This window comes from Mastomys coucha, unplaced genomic scaffold (assembly GCF_008632895.1).
Source record: "Mastomys coucha isolate ucsf_1 unplaced genomic scaffold, UCSF_Mcou_1 pScaffold20, whole genome shotgun sequence".
Lineage (NCBI taxonomy): Eukaryota > Metazoa > Chordata > Mammalia > Rodentia > Muridae > Mastomys > Mastomys coucha.
The window spans coordinates 13,455,279-13,478,064 of record NW_022196903.1 but is presented as its reverse complement, the minus strand read 5'-3'; the positions used below and the strand labels follow the sequence as shown (position 1 = coordinate 13,478,064).

General features: G+C 39.5%; 1 protein-coding gene across 8 annotated transcripts in view; it reads right to left on the bottom strand.

Moving 5' to 3' along the window:
* The window catches only part of St7 (suppression of tumorigenicity 7), a 252,070-nt gene that overhangs the window by 66,721 nt on the left and 162,563 nt on the right, over nucleotides 1-22,786 (bottom strand). For 6 of the 8 annotated variants that reach the window (XR_004121889.1, XM_031381225.1, XM_031381228.1 and 3 more), the window contains 3 exons: nucleotides 22,324-22,392; nucleotides 20,342-20,496; nucleotides 18,036-18,133 (listed from right to left, as the gene is read on the bottom strand). Coding sequence is in view for 7 of the 8 variants with exons in the window: in XM_031381225.1 (XP_031237085.1) it covers nucleotides 18,036-18,133; nucleotides 20,342-20,496; nucleotides 22,324-22,392 (322 nt within the window). In the remaining variant the exon portion in view is untranslated. The remainder of the gene's footprint in view (nucleotides 1-18,035; nucleotides 18,134-20,341; nucleotides 20,497-22,323; nucleotides 22,393-22,786) is intronic. The other 2 variants (XM_031381226.1, XM_031381230.1) reach the window with 1 other exon arrangement.

The following is a 22,786-nucleotide window of genomic DNA, read 5'->3' as shown; positions in this document are numbered from 1 at the left end:
AAAAAGAAGTATCTGAATAAGTACTTCCTCCTGAAATAATATGATCCTATATAGTCTGCACTCCAACTTTACAATGACGTCCAATACCTGATAATCTCACATGAACATAACCTATAACTCTAACTCTTCACTTTCCACCTATTTTGAGAAAGTAAGCCTACTGACAGAACTCCTCTGAGGAACTACATACATTCTTAACTAATCCTGAAAGTTATTTTGGAAGTGCACTATAGGATAAGTTTCTTCCCTATCTGACTCTTAGTGATGAGGCTGGGGTTAGGCTTAGACAAGACTAGTTAATAAGATGTTTTGAGTGTGTTGAGAGTATTATATCTTTTCCAGACCAACATTGACAGCCCCACTCATTCCCCATAGCCCATTGTCTTCAAAATAAAAGGACTAATTGTTGGTGAGAAGGCATGTTATAGAAATCAAGAGCATAGCTTCCTAGCATCAGATATGAATATAAGTTTGCATTCACAAGTAGTGGAACTTCTGGGGTGAGTTCATGGTTTCATCAGCAGGAGAAGAGCAGCACCTAGTTCACAGGACACATACATCACCCCTGGCACACACTCCCAGCCAAGTAAGAAGCCATCGTCCTTATATAATATTGGCATGGATATATTGAATTTCTGATGTGCTATTTGTTTAGCTCTGGTATATTGGTTGTACAATATAACATATTCTCTATCTCTATTTATTTATTTAAAAATCAAGTACAAAAATGGTTTGGTGATATAATTTGCCTATTAAGAAAAGACTACAGTTCCCACATTAGGCTTGAATGAAAGCATATGATAAATGTTGAAGCCTGTTTCCTATAAGCCAAGTCACTCTAAATAAATCCTTGAATTCACTCACTATCTAGCATAGTTCTGTTTATTTATTTCCCTCTGTCTTCCCCTCATTGCTAATTGCTTTTTCCTGGCAGCAAGAAATTTATATGCCCCGCTTTGCCTAAATATTATAGTTTCTGTAGAATGAAAACACTAGCTTTCCTATGAGTCCTCTAATACCTATGAGGAAGAACATGGGATGGGCCATGGATAGAATTTCAGTTCCAATTTTACATCATCTGGCTATTGTCAGTTCAAGTTTATTTCAATGGAAGAATCTGAAGCACTTCTGAAGTTAACATTTATGAGCTCAAATGGACAAAGAAGGACAGTTAATTCGATGGATTTGAAATGCTCTGTGGACATAATTTATAACTACAATCTGTATGCTATTTCTCAGCTGAGTTACAGGATGAAAACAACAGTTTAAACTTTTCAAGTTTAATTTGCATCTCTTTAAACATTTCATTATTTTAGCTATCCATGTATTATTCCTTGAGTGGGAAAACTCTTACATATTTTAAGGCAAAGGTAATTACCATAGCTCCTCAGCTAGATTCCTACTGAGGTCCAGTCAAGCTTCGCCTAATGAAGGTTTAGACAGTTTGGCCTGTATTATATTCAAACAGCAGATATTATTTTGTTAAAGCTGCAAGTTTGACATTTGTAATCAATTTCAAATAAGGGCATAAATAGAAAATAGAAAAGACACTTTACATTGCGTGACTGGAGAAAGGGAGAAATGAAGCAGCACTTAGAGAGTCCTCAGAGGCACCGACCGGAGCATTCTATTTACACAGAGACTGTAAAATGCAGCCTCCACAGGCTTAAACATACTCTAATAAGAAAATGTCACTTTTACAATTAATTAAAAGGCAAATATTGAGCCACACCTATTCAAAAGTCACATGATCAAGCCTGATGTGCCCAGATGTTGGTTAAAGCCCCAATTCCTCCCTGGAGTGATGCATATCCACAGAGAGAGCCAGTTGCAGGCATGACTATGGAAGTTCTAATAAACTTTGTATCTCATGAACCCAAAGGGTTGGAGGGTTACTAACATAATTATCTGTGCTTCCTGTCAAAATGATGTTCTGTTTGTTCCAGACAAGGAACAATGTCTTAAAATTTTCAGCAATCAATGTAAGCTGTGTATTCAGAGTCCTAACAAAAATACTTTCAGAATAGAATGTCCCCTTGTGCTTGCTCCTCACATGGAACCAGAATCACCCAAGCTCCCTTCTTCTATCAGTGAGAATTTTTACTTACTGTACGACATCTAAGAACTCTCCTTCCCAAAGCCAAAGCTCCAGCAGCATCACCATTCTGTTACTACAAAAGAAGTCTCCCAGCGATGGACCGCATAGTTAACTGCACTTTCTGGAGCCTCAAGGATTGGCACCTTTCTCAAACTTCCAGGTAATTCTCGGGGTAGAATAATTCTGTATCATCTTGAATAGCTTAGAATCTGGTGTAGCCTCACCCTGAGATAAAGAATAAGCCTGAGATATTCAATGCATATTTTGAATGACCTGGGAGAAAGCCCAAGTAAAAGAGGACCTTGGTTATCCTTCCTTCTGTGAGGCATGGTATTGGTCTCCTGTTCCAAGAGTGGCCTCAATAAACAGCTAAACATACTGACCAAAAATTTCTGTCAGAAAGAGCTTTTCATGCCAAAACCACAATCACTGTTTTTTGGCAACCTTTCACATTCATATGGGTATCAATAAATAGCATGACTCAGTAGATTAACTCATGGTTACCTGGGTCAGAGTTTACAGATATTCTGGCAGGCACTTCAAAAGGTACTATGGAAAGGAACTACAATGGAAGGTTCTTTTACAACACATGGTATGCAGAGCTATACTCCAAGCTGTGGCATTCATCTACACGCTGCTCTGCAATCAGTTCACCTTCTACAAATCTCTTTCCTACCTTGATCTTGCCAGCTAACCTTGCTGGGACCTAAGTCCATGCTTTTACATCCCCAACACATCCATATATGATGTTCAGGAGTTAATCACTGGTTGATGAGTTAACCATTAGTCTGGGTTTACTGATTCATCTGCAGCTAATTTCTCCCACAACTATGACTTCATAGGGAGAATGTAGAGCTGGCTTTATTTCTCCACAGTGCATCAGAGGAGATTTCTACTTAGCTGTTGGGTGGTACTACCTGCTCCTTATAAGTACGCCATAATACTTGTTGCTAACTTTTGTTATAGTTAGGGTTTCTATTGATGTTATTAAACACCTTCATCAAAAGCAACTTGGAGAATAAAGGGATTGTTTCAGCTTACATGTTTGAATCACAATCCATCATAAAGGTAAAATGGGGCAGGAACCAAGACAAGAATTAAGAGGCATCAAGTGAAGCAGAAGCCATCAAGGAATGCAGCTTATTGGCCTGCTCCCCACTCCATACGCAGCCAGCTTTCTTATATAACCCAGGACCAACTGCCCAGGAATTGCACTGCCCCAATGAGCTGTGCCCTCCAATACCAATCACTAATCAAGAAAATGCACTACAGTCTTGCCTACAGGCAATCTGACAGAAGAATTTTCTCAACTGAAATTCCATTCTTCCAGAATGCCTCTAGATTGTATCAAGCTGACAGAACTAACCAGGACATCTTCCTTTTATATGTTTTATACTAGCTATCAGACTCTCACACACTGAAGATTTTCATTTCTCAGTGCATAGTTGACTTCTGACCTCAAATTATCCTCAATGTACATAATTCCAGTCCATGTGAATGCCTTTTGTAATAGTCTCTAATCAAAGCCTGTCTAGTCAGGTTTAGACTAAAGTTAAAATATGCATTGCTCAGACCAAAGGACTCTGCACCTCAGTTATACCGTTACTCTCTTGTTAAATCTCTTTCCAATTTTCTACATAGACTCCTAGGAGTGGACCTTTGAAGGGCATTTAACCTGACCCCTGGCTCTGGTCCCACTTTGTGCTTCCTGATCTTCTATAGTGAGAGGCTTCCACCACATGATCCTATTATGAACACCACCACGAACTCTGCCACACCTTGCCTGTCATGATGGTCTGAAATCTTCTGGGGCCTTGGCCATAGAGAATTCTTCACTTCCTTAAGTTGTTCCTTAAGCTATATTGCCATAGCAATGCAAAACTACTTAATACAACTCCCAAGCTCCTTATGCACTTACTTCCTGAGATCTCCTTCTAGAAGTACAGTAGCTAAGTCAGACTTGACAGAAGCCGTCAGAAGCCCCTGCTTTACCAGGAAACTGTTACGCTCCTAGATATCCATCTTGTGGCTGTGCTAAGAATCTGTGAACATCTCATATTTCTGTGGCCATAGTCTTCATTGTTGCTGCTGTTGTTGTATCATATCTATTTAGCAACTACTTTGTAGAATATTCATGAAATCCAGTGAGATGGCTCAGAGGGTATCTGTGCTTATTGTCAAGCCTAACAACTTGAATTCAGTCCCAGGACTCATACTGTAGAAGGAGAGAACTGACTCTAGCATCTTGTTCTCAGACCACCGCATCTTGTTCTCAGACCACCACAGTTGTATGTGTGCATGCACAAGTATGCATACATGCACATAGATACATACATACATACATACATACATACATACATACACACACATGCACACGCACACACACACACAGAGAGAGAGAGAGAGAGAGAAATGTAGTAAATTTTTTTGAAAAAAAGTTAGTGTTATGTATCCTAGGCATTGTTTTACTAGGACTCAGTAATGTACAATTTTTTGTTTTGTTTTGTTCCCCAGAGACACACTTTATACAGTTCTGTACATATGAGGACATGAGCACTGGTCCAAGTGTAACCTATGTTAGCATTTTTCACTCTGTGGAGAATAAAGCACCCCATGCACATGGCCAAGACATATTGCCTATGCCCCTGAAACCTGTTTCATGCTTCTCCAGTCATTTGCCTCTCCAAGTGCCCAATAGGTACAGGTGAGGGCCTGCCTAGCATCTGCATAAACAAGGAAATGAATGGGTGTTGCAGGGAGAAACATCCAGGACACTATTCCCTTCTTCATAGCTTTGGGAACAAACAGTGCCCAGGAAAGTAGTCAGCCACAGAACTGTCCGTTCCATGTTTGTGATCCAAGGATGGCTGCCCATCAAAATAGAGCATAAGGAAGATTGTTCATTCTCCCCATTTTGGACAACTGGGTCCTATCTTTTGGCCTCTGTGTTATTGTCTTGGTCAGGCAGAGGGCAAAAGCCTGTAATAGAAGCCCTATTTAAGTTTGGGGGTGAGGCTATTTATGCTGCCGGGGGTTGGTTCACATAGGTTTTTTTTTTTAATTCTTACTATATTGAAAATAAACTTTCCCCCATCTCATACATGTATATAATGAACACTTGTCTCACATTACTCTGTGACTCCCTGATATGCCTGATACCAACCTTATGTCTTTTTTTTTAGTACAATAGTAAGTCCAGTTAGTCACCATACATGAGGCCATCCTCAATTCTATTTCTTAAGCACTGCAAATTAACTTAACCTAACATTCACCTGGGGTTGTTCTCTCAGGATATTCTAAGGGCAACTGTGTAGAGGAATTTTAATCCAGAAACATGGCTGCTCTGATCAAATGCCAAGACCTTCTAGGTCAGTATGATCCCGCTGGAATGCAGACACACCACATACCTTTAATCATTCTATCTGGAATACAAACACATACTGAGCACAAATCTCAAACAATGGCATCTAGTTGAGGAGCAGAAAAACTGATTACAGAATGAGACAGAGATAGGAACTCTCATGAGAACAGGAAAGGGAGGCTATTTAAGAGCAGTACAGAAACAGAAGGGCAGTCAGGTGGGAGTCAGTACAGTGAGTACATTGCATTGGAGTCGAGGCCAGTGAAGCCAGAGAATAAGAAGGTGCCAGAAGAATAGAATAAATTGTCAGAGTTAGTTTGAGGCCAAACAGAGCAATTCAGTGAGAAGCTGAGAGAAGTCAGACTGAAGTAGTCAGTTTGGAGAAAAATTTGAGCCAGAACAGCTAAATTGAACCAGCCAGCCAGAGTTCAGAAAGAACTAAAACGGGTGAGCTTATTCATCAGTAATTCCCAGAGACTAAAAATATTCTAGGCCTAGGTTACCAGACAGAGGTTAGAAGCTGAACCCTTCAAAGTCTGCTCTTGCAGAAGATCAGATTTATGGAGGCTAGAAGTTTCTGGACCTAGGCCTAGTGATAGTTAGATAGAAGCACTCTGGGCTCAGCCCAAGTTGTGTATTTGTAAAGCTTGGGAACAGCTCTCATCTCATCATTTCCTCTGAAGAAATAAAACCAATCATTAGGTAACTCTAAGTATTGGGCTATGTATCTTCAATAGTAACAAATGATAGTTAAGAGAGAAAAGCAAATCAAGTGTGATAATTTCTATCTGTGCATTTGAATTCTGTGTTCCAGAGAAAGAAAGAGCAAAAATAGTCTCAATTTCTTCAGAGAAAGAAAATCCATGCTGTGAGAACACCAGAGTTAGCACAGTTAGCTAGGCACATACATTCAGTTCTTCAGAGGCTCCATGCATCTCCCACAACAGCAGGAAAAGAACCTAAAGGATTTCCAAATGGAGAAGGAAGACAGACAAGCACATCAGCTCTCCCTCCCAAGAAATCTACTGAAAATATAAGATGGTACACAGAGATAAATCTACACCCTCCTTAAAACATCAGAGGAGTGGGAAGCTGAAGCTGCCACAATGACAGAACAGGAATTTTAAACCAATTTCCCTAAGGCAAACTGTAAATAGGACTTGACTGAAGCACAGTAGAGTAGCCAAGGAAGCCACAGATTTCTTCCTAAGAGGACGACATAGACAGAGCAGTGGGGTAGACTGGTATGAGGCAGCAGCCAGGCCAAATGGCTGCCAGCAGACCAGCTTGGCTAAGCAGTCCTCCTCCTCCTCTTCCTCCTCCTCCTCTTCTTCCTCCTCCTCCTCCTCCTCTTCTTCCTCCTCCTCCTCCTCCCCCCTTTCTCCGTCCTCCTCCTCCTCCTCATCTTCTTCCTCCTTTTCTCCTCCCCCTCCTCCTTGTGAAACTGCTTGCCTAGAAAAGCCTCAGTATCTAATTTGTTTAGTTCCTAAATTGTCAGATAAGTCTTATTTTAGAGCTTGATGAGAATGTGGTGGAAAATGTTTCCATCTTTTTCCTTGCAGGTAATCATATATTAATTAATTTAGCAAGTATGGAGTGTATATTACGAGCCATTGAAGAGTGTGAAGTTCCTCTCTTGTATTTGGTAGTAGAGTTGGAAAATAAATATTATCATTAGAAACAAATAAATAATTAGATAATTTCAAAAGTAAGATGTGTTTGACAGATAGTGTGACACACACACACACATACACACAGTGACCATTCACTCACAGCACCTAAGCAAAACGAATTATTAATTCTGAAATAAGTATGAAAACTAGTTTGGATTATATGCAAATACTACATCATTAGGGGAAAATGACAGATATTTCTATGTTTAATAACTGATCAAGAATGTAAATGTAGATTTCAATAAGCTGGGGACACTAAAAGAATAAAATAAGAATTCCAAATGGTAGACATACAGAAGACATTTTTACTGGAAGAAATAAAAGAGACAGGAAACATATGACAGATACAAACCAATGAGAGGAAGTGAAAATAATCAGCAGTTATTCTGTTTCTTTCCACAGAATAATAATAAAAGCAATAACCACAAATGGGATACATGTACAAAAGTACAAAACCTTCACTGTGGAGTAAAACAGTACTCTACAAAATTTACAGAGCCACACGATCCTTTGAAGTTAGAGAAGGCTTGATTACAGCAAGAAGAAGCAGACCAACATGTGGAACTTCTGACCACAGGAGGTAAACAGAGAACAAAAGCACAGCAGGAAAACTGTGCTGAGTGATAAAGGTAAGGGCCAGCTGTGGAGCCCAGTTAGCACACACCCACTGCTCTGCTACATGGTCTGTATGATGGGATAGTGTGGCAGCATCTAGCACCATAGCAACAAGGGGAGCATCTCATCAAGGACACTTACAGGCCTCTAGAAATTAAGATGCTATTACTTCCTTTCTGCTTAGTGGTTTCTTTGCTTTAAAGAAGCCAGAATTACTACAGGCTATGAAAGGTCATGTCACTATTTAAGGTAAAAATTAACTGTTGCTTCTCACTGTAACCATTTAAAATACAATTTAGTTTTCTTTGGACCCTGCCTCACTAGGTTTCTGAGCCTTAGCTGATAGAATTCCTTTCCTGATAAGGCAAATCCTTACAATCATCCTGACTTCTGTTTTTTCCATACTGCACATCTGGTTGATTGGCAACTTCTCTTGGTTGTGGTTTGAAATACACAGACTCATCATTTCTACTCTCCCCTGCCAACTTGAACCTCACATCTCTCTGCAACATTAAGACTCTTTTGTCTGCCCTCCCTGCTCTTTCTGCACCACAAAGCAGTCTCTAAAAATTGACTTATCATATCACGCGTCTACTCAAATCCTTGGAAATCCTCAATTCACTTATAGTAAAAGTGATTGACCACCATCTGTACCCCTCCATGGCCTCTCAGGCCTTCTTTTCTCCCCTGCACCTACTCTGACTGTTCATTCAGGACTCTTTTGTTATTACTTACTGGTACATCCTAGGTACTCTCCTATCTCAGGGCTCTTTTGCCTATGTCATATAATTAATATCCACTTCTTTGTGGCTATCAGTCTTTGCCTAAATGTCACTTTCCAAATCATGCATGCCTTACCACGGGTTTGATACTGACTTCTCCAAACTCATTTTGTCTGTCCCTGAGCTTCTTCAGCCTAGATCTGTCCACATAGCTTTCCCATAGCTTTCGTCATAATGAACTATGAAAATATAGCTATGTTTTCATCTTCTCCTCCCTCCTAGACTATAAACTGGTTAAGAGCAAGGGCCTTTGGTTTACTGATTACAGAAACCACAAAGAACAAAAATTGGTATAGATGGATAGTCTACATATTTTTGTTGAATAAATTTTTAGATGAATGGTGAATGGCTTAAGGCAAAGTGGGTACAGCTAGACCAAAATCACACTACAGGATAAAAGAGAAAAAGAGAGTGGAGAATCAGGGGGGAAAAAGACAGTCTAACAAAAGCCATTGAACAAAACCAGACAGAATTCGGGGAAAGGCAAAAACAGTACTAGAAATGTAAAAGAACTAACTGTAACTAGCACTGAAAGACGGAAGCAAAGATCTCTTTGTCCTCCTCCTCCTCCGTATTCCTCTTCACAGCTTGGACTGTCAAAATGATTGTTGTATGCGGAACTTACTCCATAAGTTAGTTTTATGCATACAGCATTTACTTACAAGACTCACTCTTTTTTTGTACCTATAGTAAAGAGAGAATCTAGAAATGTGCCAGCAATCACCATAGCAACAGGTAATTAACGTATTTCAGTGTTAGTCTTTAACTTAACATCTGAGTATGTTTAAAGACTTGAAAATAAATTGTTTCAGCAGATCTTGGCTGCCTGCAGGTCATAAAAGCATTTTTCCTACTCCCCATCCTAATAGTTAAAATAATTCCTTTAACTATCCAACTATCCACCTTAACAACTCAAGATCAACTTATCAACTAAATCAAGTTGTCCATAACAATCCATGAGATTCTTAAGCAACAAAAGATCTGTATACATGGAAATCACATGACTTGTGGAGCAAAAAGTCAGGAAAGGAAAGAAAAGGCTGAAAAAGTTAAGAATAAACAAATGAGCTAAAAAGGAAATAAAAATTGACCCTCAACAATATTCATTTAGCATTCATCCTAAAAGGGTTTTTCATTTGTACATTAAGAACAGAAATCCTCTTACACAGCAGTTGAGAGAGAGCTCAGTCAGTGAAGTGAATGTCCTGCAAATCTAATGGTCTGAATTCAAGCTCTTTAACCCATATTTTTGTTTGTTGGTTCATTTTGTTTTTCGAGACAGCCTTGGATGACCTGGAACTCACTCAGAGATCTGCTGCCTCTGCATCTGCCTCCCAAATGCTGGGATTAAAGGCATGTGCCAAGACACATCTGGCTTATATATTTTTTAAAATGTAGATGTACTCTGTCTGTATGAACTTCTGCATGCCATAAGATAGCATCAGGTCCCTTTAGAGATGGTCATGAGACACCATGTTGTTGCTGGGAATTGAACTCAGGACCTCTGGAAGAGCAGCCAGCCCCAACTTAAAAAAAAAGAAAAAAGGCCAACCAACATGTACAGTTGTAATGCCAGTACTGTGGAAGGGATGCTAGGTAAGCTCTGGGGTGTACTGGCCAGCCAGACTAAATTATTCAGGAAGTTAAAGACTAGTGAGAAACCCTGTCTCAAAAGATAGATAGTATCTGAAGAATAGCAATTGAGGTTGTCCTGTGGCCTCCACCTGGACATGCATATGTGCAAGTTCATGTGTACACACACACACATATATATATATATACACACACACAATCCCAATAAAATATATTTCATAGTTTGCATAGGGAACATTAGTTCTCTTTTACAAATCATTCATTTGGCTATTTGGTAGACAGCCAAATTAAAATCAGTAGTCGTTAATGCTTGGTAAGTTTTAATTAATCCCAGAGGTGCATGCTGCTTTTCTTTTTTGATCCATGTAGAGAAATAAAAGAAAGAAGCTGGACAGTGATTGAGACAAACACCTGATCTTGACCTCTAGCCTCCAACATGATGTTTCACTGAAAGTGGGCCCTTTCTTAGGCAAAGTAGGTTCTCCATCATAGAAATTATCTAACCAAGACTAGTTAACAACCAACTCATCCACAAGGAAAATAGTTCTTTCATAACTTGCAATATCTTCAATTTCATCCAAATTCTGAAGATCTATAGGGTATTTCATAGTCAGCTCCAAGGTCCACCTTATGTTTCTGAGACAGAGTCTCTCTCACTGAATTCAGAGCTCACAGATTGACTAGACAGACTGGCCCAGCAAGCCTCTGGGATCCTCCAGTCCTTGACTTTTTGGCACTCAGACTACAGGTGTGCACCACTGTGCTTGCCTTTTACACGGGGAATATAGATCAGAATTCAGATCATCCCACTTGGGTGACAGGCACTTTACCAGCTGAGCCATCTCTCCAACCCTGTTTTTTAAAGTATGATTTAGAAAGTATAATTCTATTTTTATTATCATATCTGCTATGGCTTCAGACAGGAACCTAGCATAACTGTCTCCTGGGGGATTTCATCCAGCAGTAGATGGAGGCAGATGCAGAGACACAAAGGCAAACATCAGGCAGAGCCTGGGGAGTTTCGTGAGAGAATCACGGATGGAAGTAAGCAAGCTGCAGGGGTCAAGGACACCACAAGAAGATTCAGAGTCAACTAACTTGAGAGCCTGGGCCACCATCAGTGAGCACGCAGGAGCTGGGCCTGTATTCCCCTACATATTTGTAGCAAATGTGCAACTTGGTCTTTATGTGGGTGCTCTAACAAATGAAATGGGGCTGTCTTGGTTTCTGTTCTCTGCCATTGGATCCCCTTCTCTCTATCTGGACTCCCTGGCTGAACCTCAGTGGGAAAGAATGTACCTAGTCCTGCTGAGACCAGATATCCCAGGGTAGGGTGGTACCCAGAGGGACTCCCCTTGGGGGGAATGGGGGGAGAGATTTTTAAGGGTGTGACTGGGAGAACAGGAATGAGGGGGACTGTGATCAGGATATAAAGTACATTAATTAATTAATTAATTTAAAAAAGAAAATAGAATCCTTATTACTATAATAATTTAGTATTACAGAAAAAATTTAAGGTATAGTGCAATTTCCCTGCTAACAACTTTCAAGTTCCACGTTATTTTCTTATGCTTGTACAATGGTACTCATGACATCCTTAAAGAACCCCCTTTTCAGGGGTTCTTTATATCCAAACTATTATATAATAATATATATTTTTCTTTTTTAGTCTCATATTTTCTGTATACATATATGGTAGTACGGCCAGAGTCTACATGTTGAGACTAGAAAGTAAATGGAGAATCAGATGGGAGACCTTGGCTGTCTTCTACTCAGCTAGACACTAAAGAGATCTGAACAAGGATCAAAGCAATAATACTTGTTTGACCTGAATAAGACAGTTCTTTTTCCACAAGAATATTTATTCATGTGTAATATATTTACAATTCTATTATGAAATGAATAAATCTTTAAAAAAATATCAGTTTTAATTTTAAAAGTTGGTAAATATGAAAAAATAAGCCTATGCATACAAAATTTTGTGGTTTGAAATAATTTTAAAGGGGCCCTGGAACTATAGAGTTTTAGAGCTATTGACTTATAGTAACATCTATTTATAATTGAAAAAATTGAATCATATAAATAATATTTATAATTTTCCTTGTTACATAATAACATAGTTTTAAAATGATGGTAAGGATGAAAATAAAAAATTCTTATTCATCATACTGGCCTCTGACAAATACTTTGGGATTGAGCTATCTATTTAATACTTTACTCTGAACACTTTTGATGTAGGCAATCTATAGATTGTACTCTTTGCATCAGTTAACAAATATGACCTGAAGAAAACACCTTTGCCTAGAACACAGTGAACAGTACAGAACTGTTGGTCAGTAGTTAGATGGCACTTAAGACCCTGAGAGTAAACACTGTCACCCAGGATCGGCTAATTGGGAAGATGAAATCTTTTGATGTTAGGAACACAGAGTGGAAGAATGTCTTGAGTTAGACATAAAACACCTCCTCTACTCACATGTTGAAGGCCTAGCCATCAACACAACATTCATAGGTGGGGGTATTGGGGAAGTAAAAGGATCATGAGGGCTTTGGTATAGTCAATACATGCATAATTCATAATTCAATGTATAACTGGATGGATTACTGGGAGATGGTGGAAACTGTGAAAGGTAAGGCAGACTGGAGGAGGCGGGTCACTCACTGTATGCTTTTGAAAGCTCGCTCTTTGTCCCATCCACATCTTCGTCCTGACTGCCAGAAGCTTGGGTATGTCCTTCTACCATAATGAATTGTCTTAAGCATGACCCAGAAACAATGCAGTCACTGGAGAATGAACTGACACCTTTGAAACTGAGTAGGCATACATTTTACTCCCTTTTCCTAGCTCATGTTCTTGTTACTGTGACTAGACACTAACACAGGATGGTTTTCTAAAATTGGGTATATGTTTCAGAAAGGCTAGGACATCTGTGTCAACTGGAAGGTCAGGATATGAAAAGAAAATTAATGCTGTAGACAGTAAAATTCAACAATTGAAGGAAGCAGCTCAGAGACTTAAAGAAAACTACAGAGAGCAGGGCAAACACATGGCATTTTAGAGGGGCTCCAGACTCGGAGAAAGACAACAAACACTGATCTGAAGGCAGGACAAGAAGCAAAGGTGGCCACTACCCCTCACTGGCCTTTCACCTGGACCTCACCAGTATGCTATTCCTTCTGCCCGTGATGCCCCAAGGAATTCCATATAGGCAAAGCAGCCGTGCAACCAAAGCTGTTAAACTCTAGGGGTGCCCTGGAGACTTCTGCCCAAAAAAGAGTTAAGGCTATAAATGAAACATACATAAAGTCTTGGCGGAAACAGATCTCCTCAGCTGCAGGAGCTCTAGTCTGGTACTCTTTGATGAGGAATGATTCTCCGTTATTAATATCACCACTGCAGCCTAGTGTATTTGGAAATGTCTGTAGACAACTGGAGACTGATGGGACATAGGTCGCTACCATATAGAGGCCAGTCTCCACCGACGGGACAGCTCCCCACAACAGATGATTATATGGCTCAGAACGTTCACAGAGCTGAGCTTTGCGAAACCTGCTCTGGACACAGGATGATGTTCAGTTGATCACAGGAGCTTTTAGGTTCTGTTGGAGAAGCAGATTAGCCCATCTGTATGGTTTCTTCATATCTAACTTTGGCAAGTATGACTAAGGAGTCAGGAGACATCTGACTTGTGAATTCCATTTCAAATACATTCAAATAGGACTACGGAAAGACAAACACAATGGCTGTTAAAAGGAGAAAGAAAAAGAAAAAACAGTGCCATATACCAAATACCAGTGATAAGAACCAACACAATGGCTTTCCCTTACATTTAAGACAGAAGAACGTGCAACTCTCTTCATTCGGAATAATCACCACATTGCGGCAAAGCTCAACGGCCAACATGGTTGACTCTGCTGACTTCCGAAACACTCCTTTTGCACTAAGATACTTCTATATTACTGTTTGCAAAAGAGTCCTATGTAAAAGGAGCTAATGTTCTAATAAAACAAAACAAAACAAAACAAAATCCTTGAATCTGAAGTAGTTAACAGGTTGTTCTAAGAATGAGGATGTTATTAATCTCTACAACAGAGAGTCAAATGTGCGTTTACTTCATCAATATTTCATGACAAAAGCCAATATTTTTTTGAACAATTATATAATCTTGAGTCATGGAAATGAAAGGAATTCTCTTTAGCTACCTTCCCAGAAATCCCTTTCATGTTCTTTCAATGAGAGCACAGCAAGGTAACAGTTTGTGTTCCTTAAGGCTTCTCCAGAAAAACTTCTTTAAATAGCCCTGCTTCCAATGTGGATGGCAGTCTAACTCTGCCATTCCACTTTAAAATCTGCTCAAGGAAAATTTAAACTCATGCATATGGAGAATAGATAGTTGTGTCTCATTGAAGAAATAGATCCTCCTGCTCTTATCAGAAGCTTGCCTGGAACCCAGTGTGCTATTTTATCAGAGGAACTGTTCTGGAGAGATGGTTTATACACATGCTGTTAAAGAAGTTAATTCTTGGAGCGGTATGACTCACTCAACCAAGTGGAGTGAAGCAAGTCAGCCTGGGACAACCCTGTGCTGCAAGGCCCAGCGGCTTTAACAAAAGCAAAGGCATCAACCTCTGTCTTCTGAATGGGATGCTAGGGCACTTAGGAAGTTTTTGAAACATCACTTTCAATATCCCTCTTTAAAACACATCTCTCCTAAGACTGGCACTGTTCCTCATAAGAATGTGGTCAGAAATTCTACTGATGGACACTCCATAAATTTTGAGGCAATGTGTATTGGCATTTTAAGAAATGAAAGATTGTTTTGATATGTAATATAAAAGCCATACCTATGTATATGCAAATAAATATTCATATAATATACAGGTATATATGGATATGTAGATAGAGCCCAAAATAGATTATTTGATTGACTTATTCACTCAAAAAAATGAAATTGGTTTGATGTAATGAAAGGCCAATTTCTCTAATCAGCAAACAGTGAAGGCATGAAATGTCATGCTTTACCTAGCAAATATGCATATTTCTATGACAATTTCCAAAAATGAACACTTAAGTTTTAATTTAAAAATAAAATTGGAATTATCTCAAGGTGTCCTTCAAGTCAACTGGCAAGAAAATCACATGCATAACTTAAGTAATGGAAAATATGAAGAAAACTATAAGCAATGCAAATTACATGCCAACTGTGCTTGCATCGTTTAACTGAATTTTCCTCACCAAGTCGAGGTTTCCCGATGGTAGGAAGTATTATTCCCTATTAATGGAAGTTTAAGTGAGGAACCCACAGAAGAAACCAAGCTTGAGTTCAGGGCATGGAAAAGGCAGAGCCATGACTCTTGACTGCTTGCTAGTGTCTCTCTCCCTGCATCCTAGACTTTCTCTCTAAACCAATATTTGGGCTTGATCAGTAAGTAGAATTATAGATATTAAGTAATATTAAGCCAAAATGTAACCATACTAAAACACATGGTAGATATATTGATTTTAAGCATATGAAATTAAGCAGAAAAAGTCGAAGGGAACAAATGGAATTAAAATAGCCAGAACTTTGCTTTTCCTATGGAAATGCTTAAGCACATATTAAGATGTTCCTCTGTGTATTATGCCTGCTTCGGGTTAATTAAGGGCATAAGTGAGAAGGAGAAAGAAGAAGGGGAAGAGGAGAAGGAAGAAGAAGAGGAGGAGCGGGAGGAAGAGGAGGACATGATGACAATGACAACAAGAACAAAGTTAAAGAATTAATGTGGCCAACACATTTAAGATAGAGAAAGAAACACACCATCACCCTACCCTTTGCTAAGGTCGCAGCTTTGTTCAGCCACAGTAACTGGCAGTTTTTCTTTGTTGTATCTGGTGATGGGACTTCTACAAGCTGAAAAGTTTTAAGGTCAATTTATGTCTCCACAGAAACCTCCTTTTCTTAAAGTTAGCTCTTATGTGATATAATAAATACATTTTAAATTTTCTCTTCAATTAAAAGAATTTCATCCTGGGTGAGTGCATATCGCTTTCATAATCTTTCCTCTCCTCCTCTTATCCTCTGTTTTGGAACTGTCTGGATATTTAGTGAAGTTGCAGACCCAAGCATGGGAAGCTTCTGCCATGCTGTGCTACAACCTACAAAAAGAACCAGGATACCCTTGAGCCCATGCTCCCTCCTCCCAAGAGAACCTGAAACTCATGGCAACAGCTATCCTCCGGAGGCAGGCTGAGAAAAGCCTCGCTGTCGACCCAGGCCCATGTGCAGCCCAGTAACTCAAAGTGGAGCGGGAGGCCACTGCTGTTAAGTCCTGGGTCATTTTGCTTTTATAAAGGCTATTAGTGATATGAGCTTCTAATTTAGGAATATAGTAGAAAAATGAAGTGCTGACAAGGGATTTTTTGAGATAGTTTCTAAAAGGAAAATTACAGATACAATTCACATTGATAACAGCTTTTTATGAAAAATGATTCTTACTAATGACAACAACTAAAAAAGAAGACAAAAGTCCCTTAAGTTGTTTTCCTTTCAAACCACTGTTCTGTCTCATAGGCATGCACTCATGACCTCCCTGGTTCTCTCTTGTTTACAACTCTTATGTGTTTCTTCCTTCTTCCTTCTCCCTTAAACTTTATTACATGATTTTAGCACTTGGACTGGAACTCAGGTCAACATACATGCTCTGCATGTGATCTGCTAATAAGCCAAATCACAATCCCTGTTATCCATAGTTCTTGTGATAACTACATAAAGTACCCTGGTTCTCAAGATTCTAGGGAAAGTGGTTGAAATCACTACATTGGGATCTGCTTATTATAATATTAATTTGAATGTAACTGGCTAGCCCATAATTCATTTGCCAACAGTTATGTACTGAATAAATAAATCATCTACCCCTTCCCAAGGCTCAGGGCTCAATGCAGAAGGGGCATGAAGATGGACTGCAGGAAGCTGAGGAGTGAAGGATGACAGTGAAGCAGTGTTCTCCAGACATGGCAAGAAGTCGAAAGAATGAACTCACAGAGCTGGGGCAGCATTCATGAGACCAGTGCAAGATTCACCCAGACTAAACCCCAACATAAAAGGCATAGACACTAACTCCTACTCCACTCTAAGGAGCTATTGGCAACTGATGGCTACTGGGAGAAGGCTACCCATCTTCCAGGAGCTGGCCCTACACCACACACCACACACCATATACCATACACCACACACCACACACAACATACCATACACCACACACCATATACCATACACCACACGCCATATACCATATACCACATACCACACACCAGATACCAGACACCATACACGTACACCATACACCATGCACCATGCACCATACACCATATACATACACCAGACACATACACCATACACCATACACATACTGGTAGCACTGAGTGGATTCAGTGGATAGAAAGAAAAACAAAGAACACATGAAATTGGGAGGAAATATTGGGGCAGGAAAATTCTCAAACAACTAAAAATAATTAAAGTAACGGAAATGAAAATACCTTCATATAAAGTTTAAAAATAAAAAAGTAAATTATCTAAAATGGCCAGTCTCATTATTGGTTTCCTGCCGACAGTCCCAAAGGTTGATTAATAAGGATACCTACTGAGATTTTAAAAAATATGCCAGTCATACTATATTAAAAACTTTGTATTATCTTGTTTAAATCTTACAGGAAGCTTACGAAGCTATTGTGAAAGCTGTTGTTACTTTACAGATAAGAAAAGCAGAGCACAGAAATTAAGTAAACTGCCCCAGCTTGTTCATTCTGTCATTTAGTTGGTCAGTTGGGAGCTGGCTCAGGCACTCATGGGACCACGGTGTTATCATAGCTCAGCCTTCGAGTCCCATTTGCTCAGGTCCACTGCTACCAACCCCAGGCCAGGATGTAAACTTACATCTCTCATCATCTTCACTGCTTCTCTGGTCCTTCCAAGTCTACGGGCACACATCGCCAGCCTTCTTTTGATATAGACTAAGACATTGGTGTCTCGTCCTGAGAAAGGAGAGATAAAACATCAACAGTTAAAAGGAAATCAATAAAAACCAAGAGCTTTAAGTTAAGTGGCAAGAGAAATGCAGAGGCTCATTTGTGTTACCCTTAAAGAAAACCCTCCAAGAGAACACCCTGCTCCTTTGGCCTTCTCTACTGCCAAGAGCACAGAGAACCTCCTTTGTTAATAATAGAATGTGTGCAGAGTAAAGCAAATGCACTTAGATGCCCATAGGCCAGGACGGTGACTGATTACCTAATCTGTGCTTTTGAGTTAAGCTTGTGGACTATTTGATAGTAAATAAAATCTGTCACCCAGGGCTAAGAAAATGAACACACCAACATTGCGTGTAGTTTACAAGTAAGAATTCCATATTCCACAAGTGTGCATGCTTTTGGTAAAGATGCAAAGGGGTGAATCTCAGGTTGCATCCTGATGAACTATTTTTTTTCCATTCTTGACATTGACTCTGGAGAAGCCTCATCTTGAACTTCTGGTTCATATTATTCTTTCTCTAACACTAGTGACATCATAATCATCTCCAGGTCCCAAAAGCAGTTGGTTTTAGATGGCAATATAACACATTCCAGATATGACAATAGAGCATGCAGCAGAATGAAAAACTACCCTAGTGTGAGAGAAAGTACTGACAAGCTAAACAGCTACAACAATAGTCACGAAAACGGCCCCTACAAAGTCTATTAGCAACTTCTTATCTTAATCTTTTATTTAATTATGTATTTTGGATATGTTTCCAGACCAGTGAGAACATGCAGATGCTTAATCCTCAATAAAATTACTGTGTTTGAGAAAAATATGACACACCTGTTATGGATTAAGTACATGTATGATACTCAGCTATTAAAAGATGTTGAGACCAAAGTCTGAACATTTCAAGTTTTAAACAATGAGAACAAGATGTGTGCTGAAAAACTGCCAAGTACCTACAAATTATTTTAAAGATGTGATTATATTTTTGGATAGATTTAGGCAACAGGTTGAAAGGATTTAATTTAGAGAAGAAAAGAAAGAAAATGTCTTAAGGTTGTGTAGTTTATGCACTAGTTTTCATTTAGTTCACAAAATGGACATTTACTACACATCTTCAAAATACACTGTTATGTTTTCATAATGACCAGAGGCCTTGGTGTTACATATACTCACTGCAGGATAAAACTGCAGACCTGTGTATAGACAGCTTGTGTGGACATACTCCCCACACGTGTCAGCTATAATGTAATGATATTGCTGGCACCTGAGACCAAAGTCTGATTCAGTCCGATTCTAGACCAAATCCAAGTTTAATATTAAAATTTAATTATATAATATCAAGTATGAAGGACATATAGCCCTCCCTTTCAAACTAAAGGAGAGAGATGAAGTGAGAGAAATTCTACCTAAAAGAAACAACCCACATTTTTGTCAGACCATGAAAACACTTTTCTCCCACAAGAATCACTGGATTTCTGTTTAAATAACCAACCAAGATGAGCCAAGGGGCTGAGGGAACTCTAGTGATTATTTTGTCTTACTTCTATACTGTTCCCACAAAATATTACGGGTTCTCAGTTTAGGGATCTGAAGTAAAGGGTCTTAGCCTTATAAAAGTTATTTTTCAAAAAAAGTATTATTTTAAGAACTCGTGTTTTTTTCTCTAATACTAATGTTTCTTAAATAATAACTAAATGCCAATAGACTATAACCAATAAAAGATCTATTTTAAATTGTCCTTTTTCAACCATGTTTTTTTTACCCATGCTACACAAGACTTAGAGGATAACATTTTTATGATGCTAAAAACCAGTTTATGTTCAGTTATCAAACTTGGACTTAAAGTTATGAGATGGAGAGACAGCTGAGATGAAACCTCTGCAGAGAAGCAGCATAAACCAGTTCTGGGGAGAAGTTCCTATTAAAAGTTATTGTGGTGGGACATGCATGGAAGGGTTCAGAGGAAGGAAAGGGAAGGAAAAATGATCAAATTATGAACTCAAAAAGTTGTTTGTTTATGGCATTGCTGTTTATTTATAGCAACGAAATTCCATGGATATGAATAAGCATGTGAATGTAATGGTGACCAAGTTGGCAGTGAGCTAAGTGCCTTATCTAATAGAATTCAAAAGAGCCCAGTTCTGAGCTGGACTGAACCTGTGTTCTAATTAACCCTCCCATTCCGATCCCTCAGCACATCACCCTGGAGGAAACCTTACTGTGTTGAGCTTCATACTGGGACCCATGATGTTGTAGCTGCTGAGAGCGCCGGTAACAACCATCCCCAGCCTTCAGGGCCTGCTTAAAGAGTTTTTCTGCTTCAGCAATAGTTGTTGCTTCTTCTTCAGCCAAGAGAATATAAGCAGTTGCACACCTGTTCATTCAGATATTACAAATTACAAATCCAAGGACACTGCAATAGACTGTGGGAGTTCATGCAGAAGGGGCAAGGAGTTACGTCAAACATGCAGCATGGCCAACTGATTCATGCACCTGTTTGTAGCTGTTGACACAGTAATGGTACAAAAGAAACACTTATAGTTTAGCTTGAACGGTATAATGCATAATGTTAGGGACATGGGGCTCACACATGACTTGGCCCCTTCTGAATGTGTCACCTGGGGCAAGGTATCTCCATCTGCCTCCCTGATGGAGAACATGGGATCTACTTCATGTCTTTGTGAAGGTTCGGGAAGGTGCTTTCTGTGAAGTGCTTAGTCAACACTGAATGTATGCTCCGCAAATGTCAGCTAATAATGATGAGTTTAATAGCTACTAGTGAATGTGTCCATTCAACACTTCAAGAATTACATGTGTTTCCTTTTTGTTTACTAGATACAGACTGTTTTCACTGCAAGAATTTTTTTTCAGAGCCCAAAATTCATTAAATCAAGTTTTTGACTGAAAAACAACATGCAGCCCTGTTTTAAACTCCCAGATCAGTGCTGATTTTCTGCATCAGAGAACACAAGAAAAACCTGGAGAAGTAGTTTCTGGAAAGCTCAACCTCCGATGCAGCCACGCGACCTAAGGAAGAGTCCAACCTCACACCTCTAACAACCAGCTGTTATTTGCTGCTGAGTACACAGTAAACATTGTGCCAGGCACTAAACCATATCATAACACATAACCCTTTCAACAACTCTCTGAGGCAGGAAGCCAGAAAGGATATTCAGTTAACTAACCAACACAGGAGGTTTTTAAAGATGTAAACCTTCCAAATCATACAAAGAACAACCACTGTGGGGGGGGGGGCTGAGGGGGGTGACAAGGCCAGAACAGCCAGCATGGGTGTTAATCTGCACTCATCCCTTCCATCTTCTTCACTGCTCCTCTGGGGCCAGTGCCCTATTTCTCTCCATCAGACCACAAGAGAGGAAATAAACAGAAATTAAATGTTACTGTTTGAAAACTACAAAGCCAGCTAGGAGAAAATATGAGCTTATCTGATAATGTTAGATTTGGGGCCATCTGATCCTTAGGGGAGGGGAGAGTCTTACAAATTTTTCATCCTGGCCTTCTAATTTCAAGTATGAACCATTGGTAAGGCTTTAACTAAATATCATAAGGTAGGGAGAAAATACCCAGAATAAAAGCTAGAAAATCCATTACTATGGAGGGCAGGGTAGAATATACGGCTTACAAACCATAACTGTGATGCTAAAACTGTCTCCTGATTTACTGAAGGGAACTACTGGGGTAAGCATCAGAGGGATTACTTAAGGTCTCAGATGCCTACATAAAAATATAGCTGTAAGGTAATGAACTGGATACTGAGATAATAGTAACTGGACACATAGCTTTAAAGGAACTCACTATTGGATTTCAGCTGGTGGGTGGGGAGCTCAAGAATAGTTAGGACTAGGTTGTTTGCCCTATGTGTTCTTATTTCAAGTAGCATTCTTAGGAGGAGGGAAAGTAGTAGTTCTAACCAAGAAACATGTCTATGTGGAAACTTGTGAGTTTTGGGTAGGAACATGCTAAGAGTTTGTGCATGAAAGAGAGAGAGCAATAGAACTACTAATAGTCGGGGGACAGAACAGGGGTCTCAGCTCGGTGGAAGATGGATATGATGCATCGTTGTCACAACACAATACACACACAGAAGCAAGAAGTGTGGCGATGGAGTGTCAACCATCCAGATATCTGCTACAAGTCTCATTTGGTTAGAAGTAGGGTGCTCGACAGGTTCTTGACTTACTTTGGTAACAATTTTATCTCCCAGATGGTAGAGGAAGCAATTAGGGGAACTTCAACTCTGGACCTAATTCTGACCAAGAAGAAAAAAATAGTTGGTGAAATGAAAACTGATAGGAACATTCAAGGAGAGTTACTATGTCATTCCAGAGTTTAGGGTAGTCAAAGAGGAGGCAGAATGAAAATTCATAGGAAAGAGGCATGACTCAGTGACATGGGATGTAGTATGGAAAATGGCTCAAGACAATAGAACAGCTTCCACATGTCCCAGTGCCATTGTGATGACAAGTAACCTCTCAGGGAGGCTACAGGGGTGGCACTGTGGGAACCAGAGAGGCTTCACAGAGATCTAGCCCAGGTCATATTCTTAAAGAACATGCAAACAAAATGAAAGATGAGAAGAGGGCTGGGATGGACTGTGAGGAGTGGGATGGTTGATAAGAATGACATCAGGAGAGCTCAAGTTA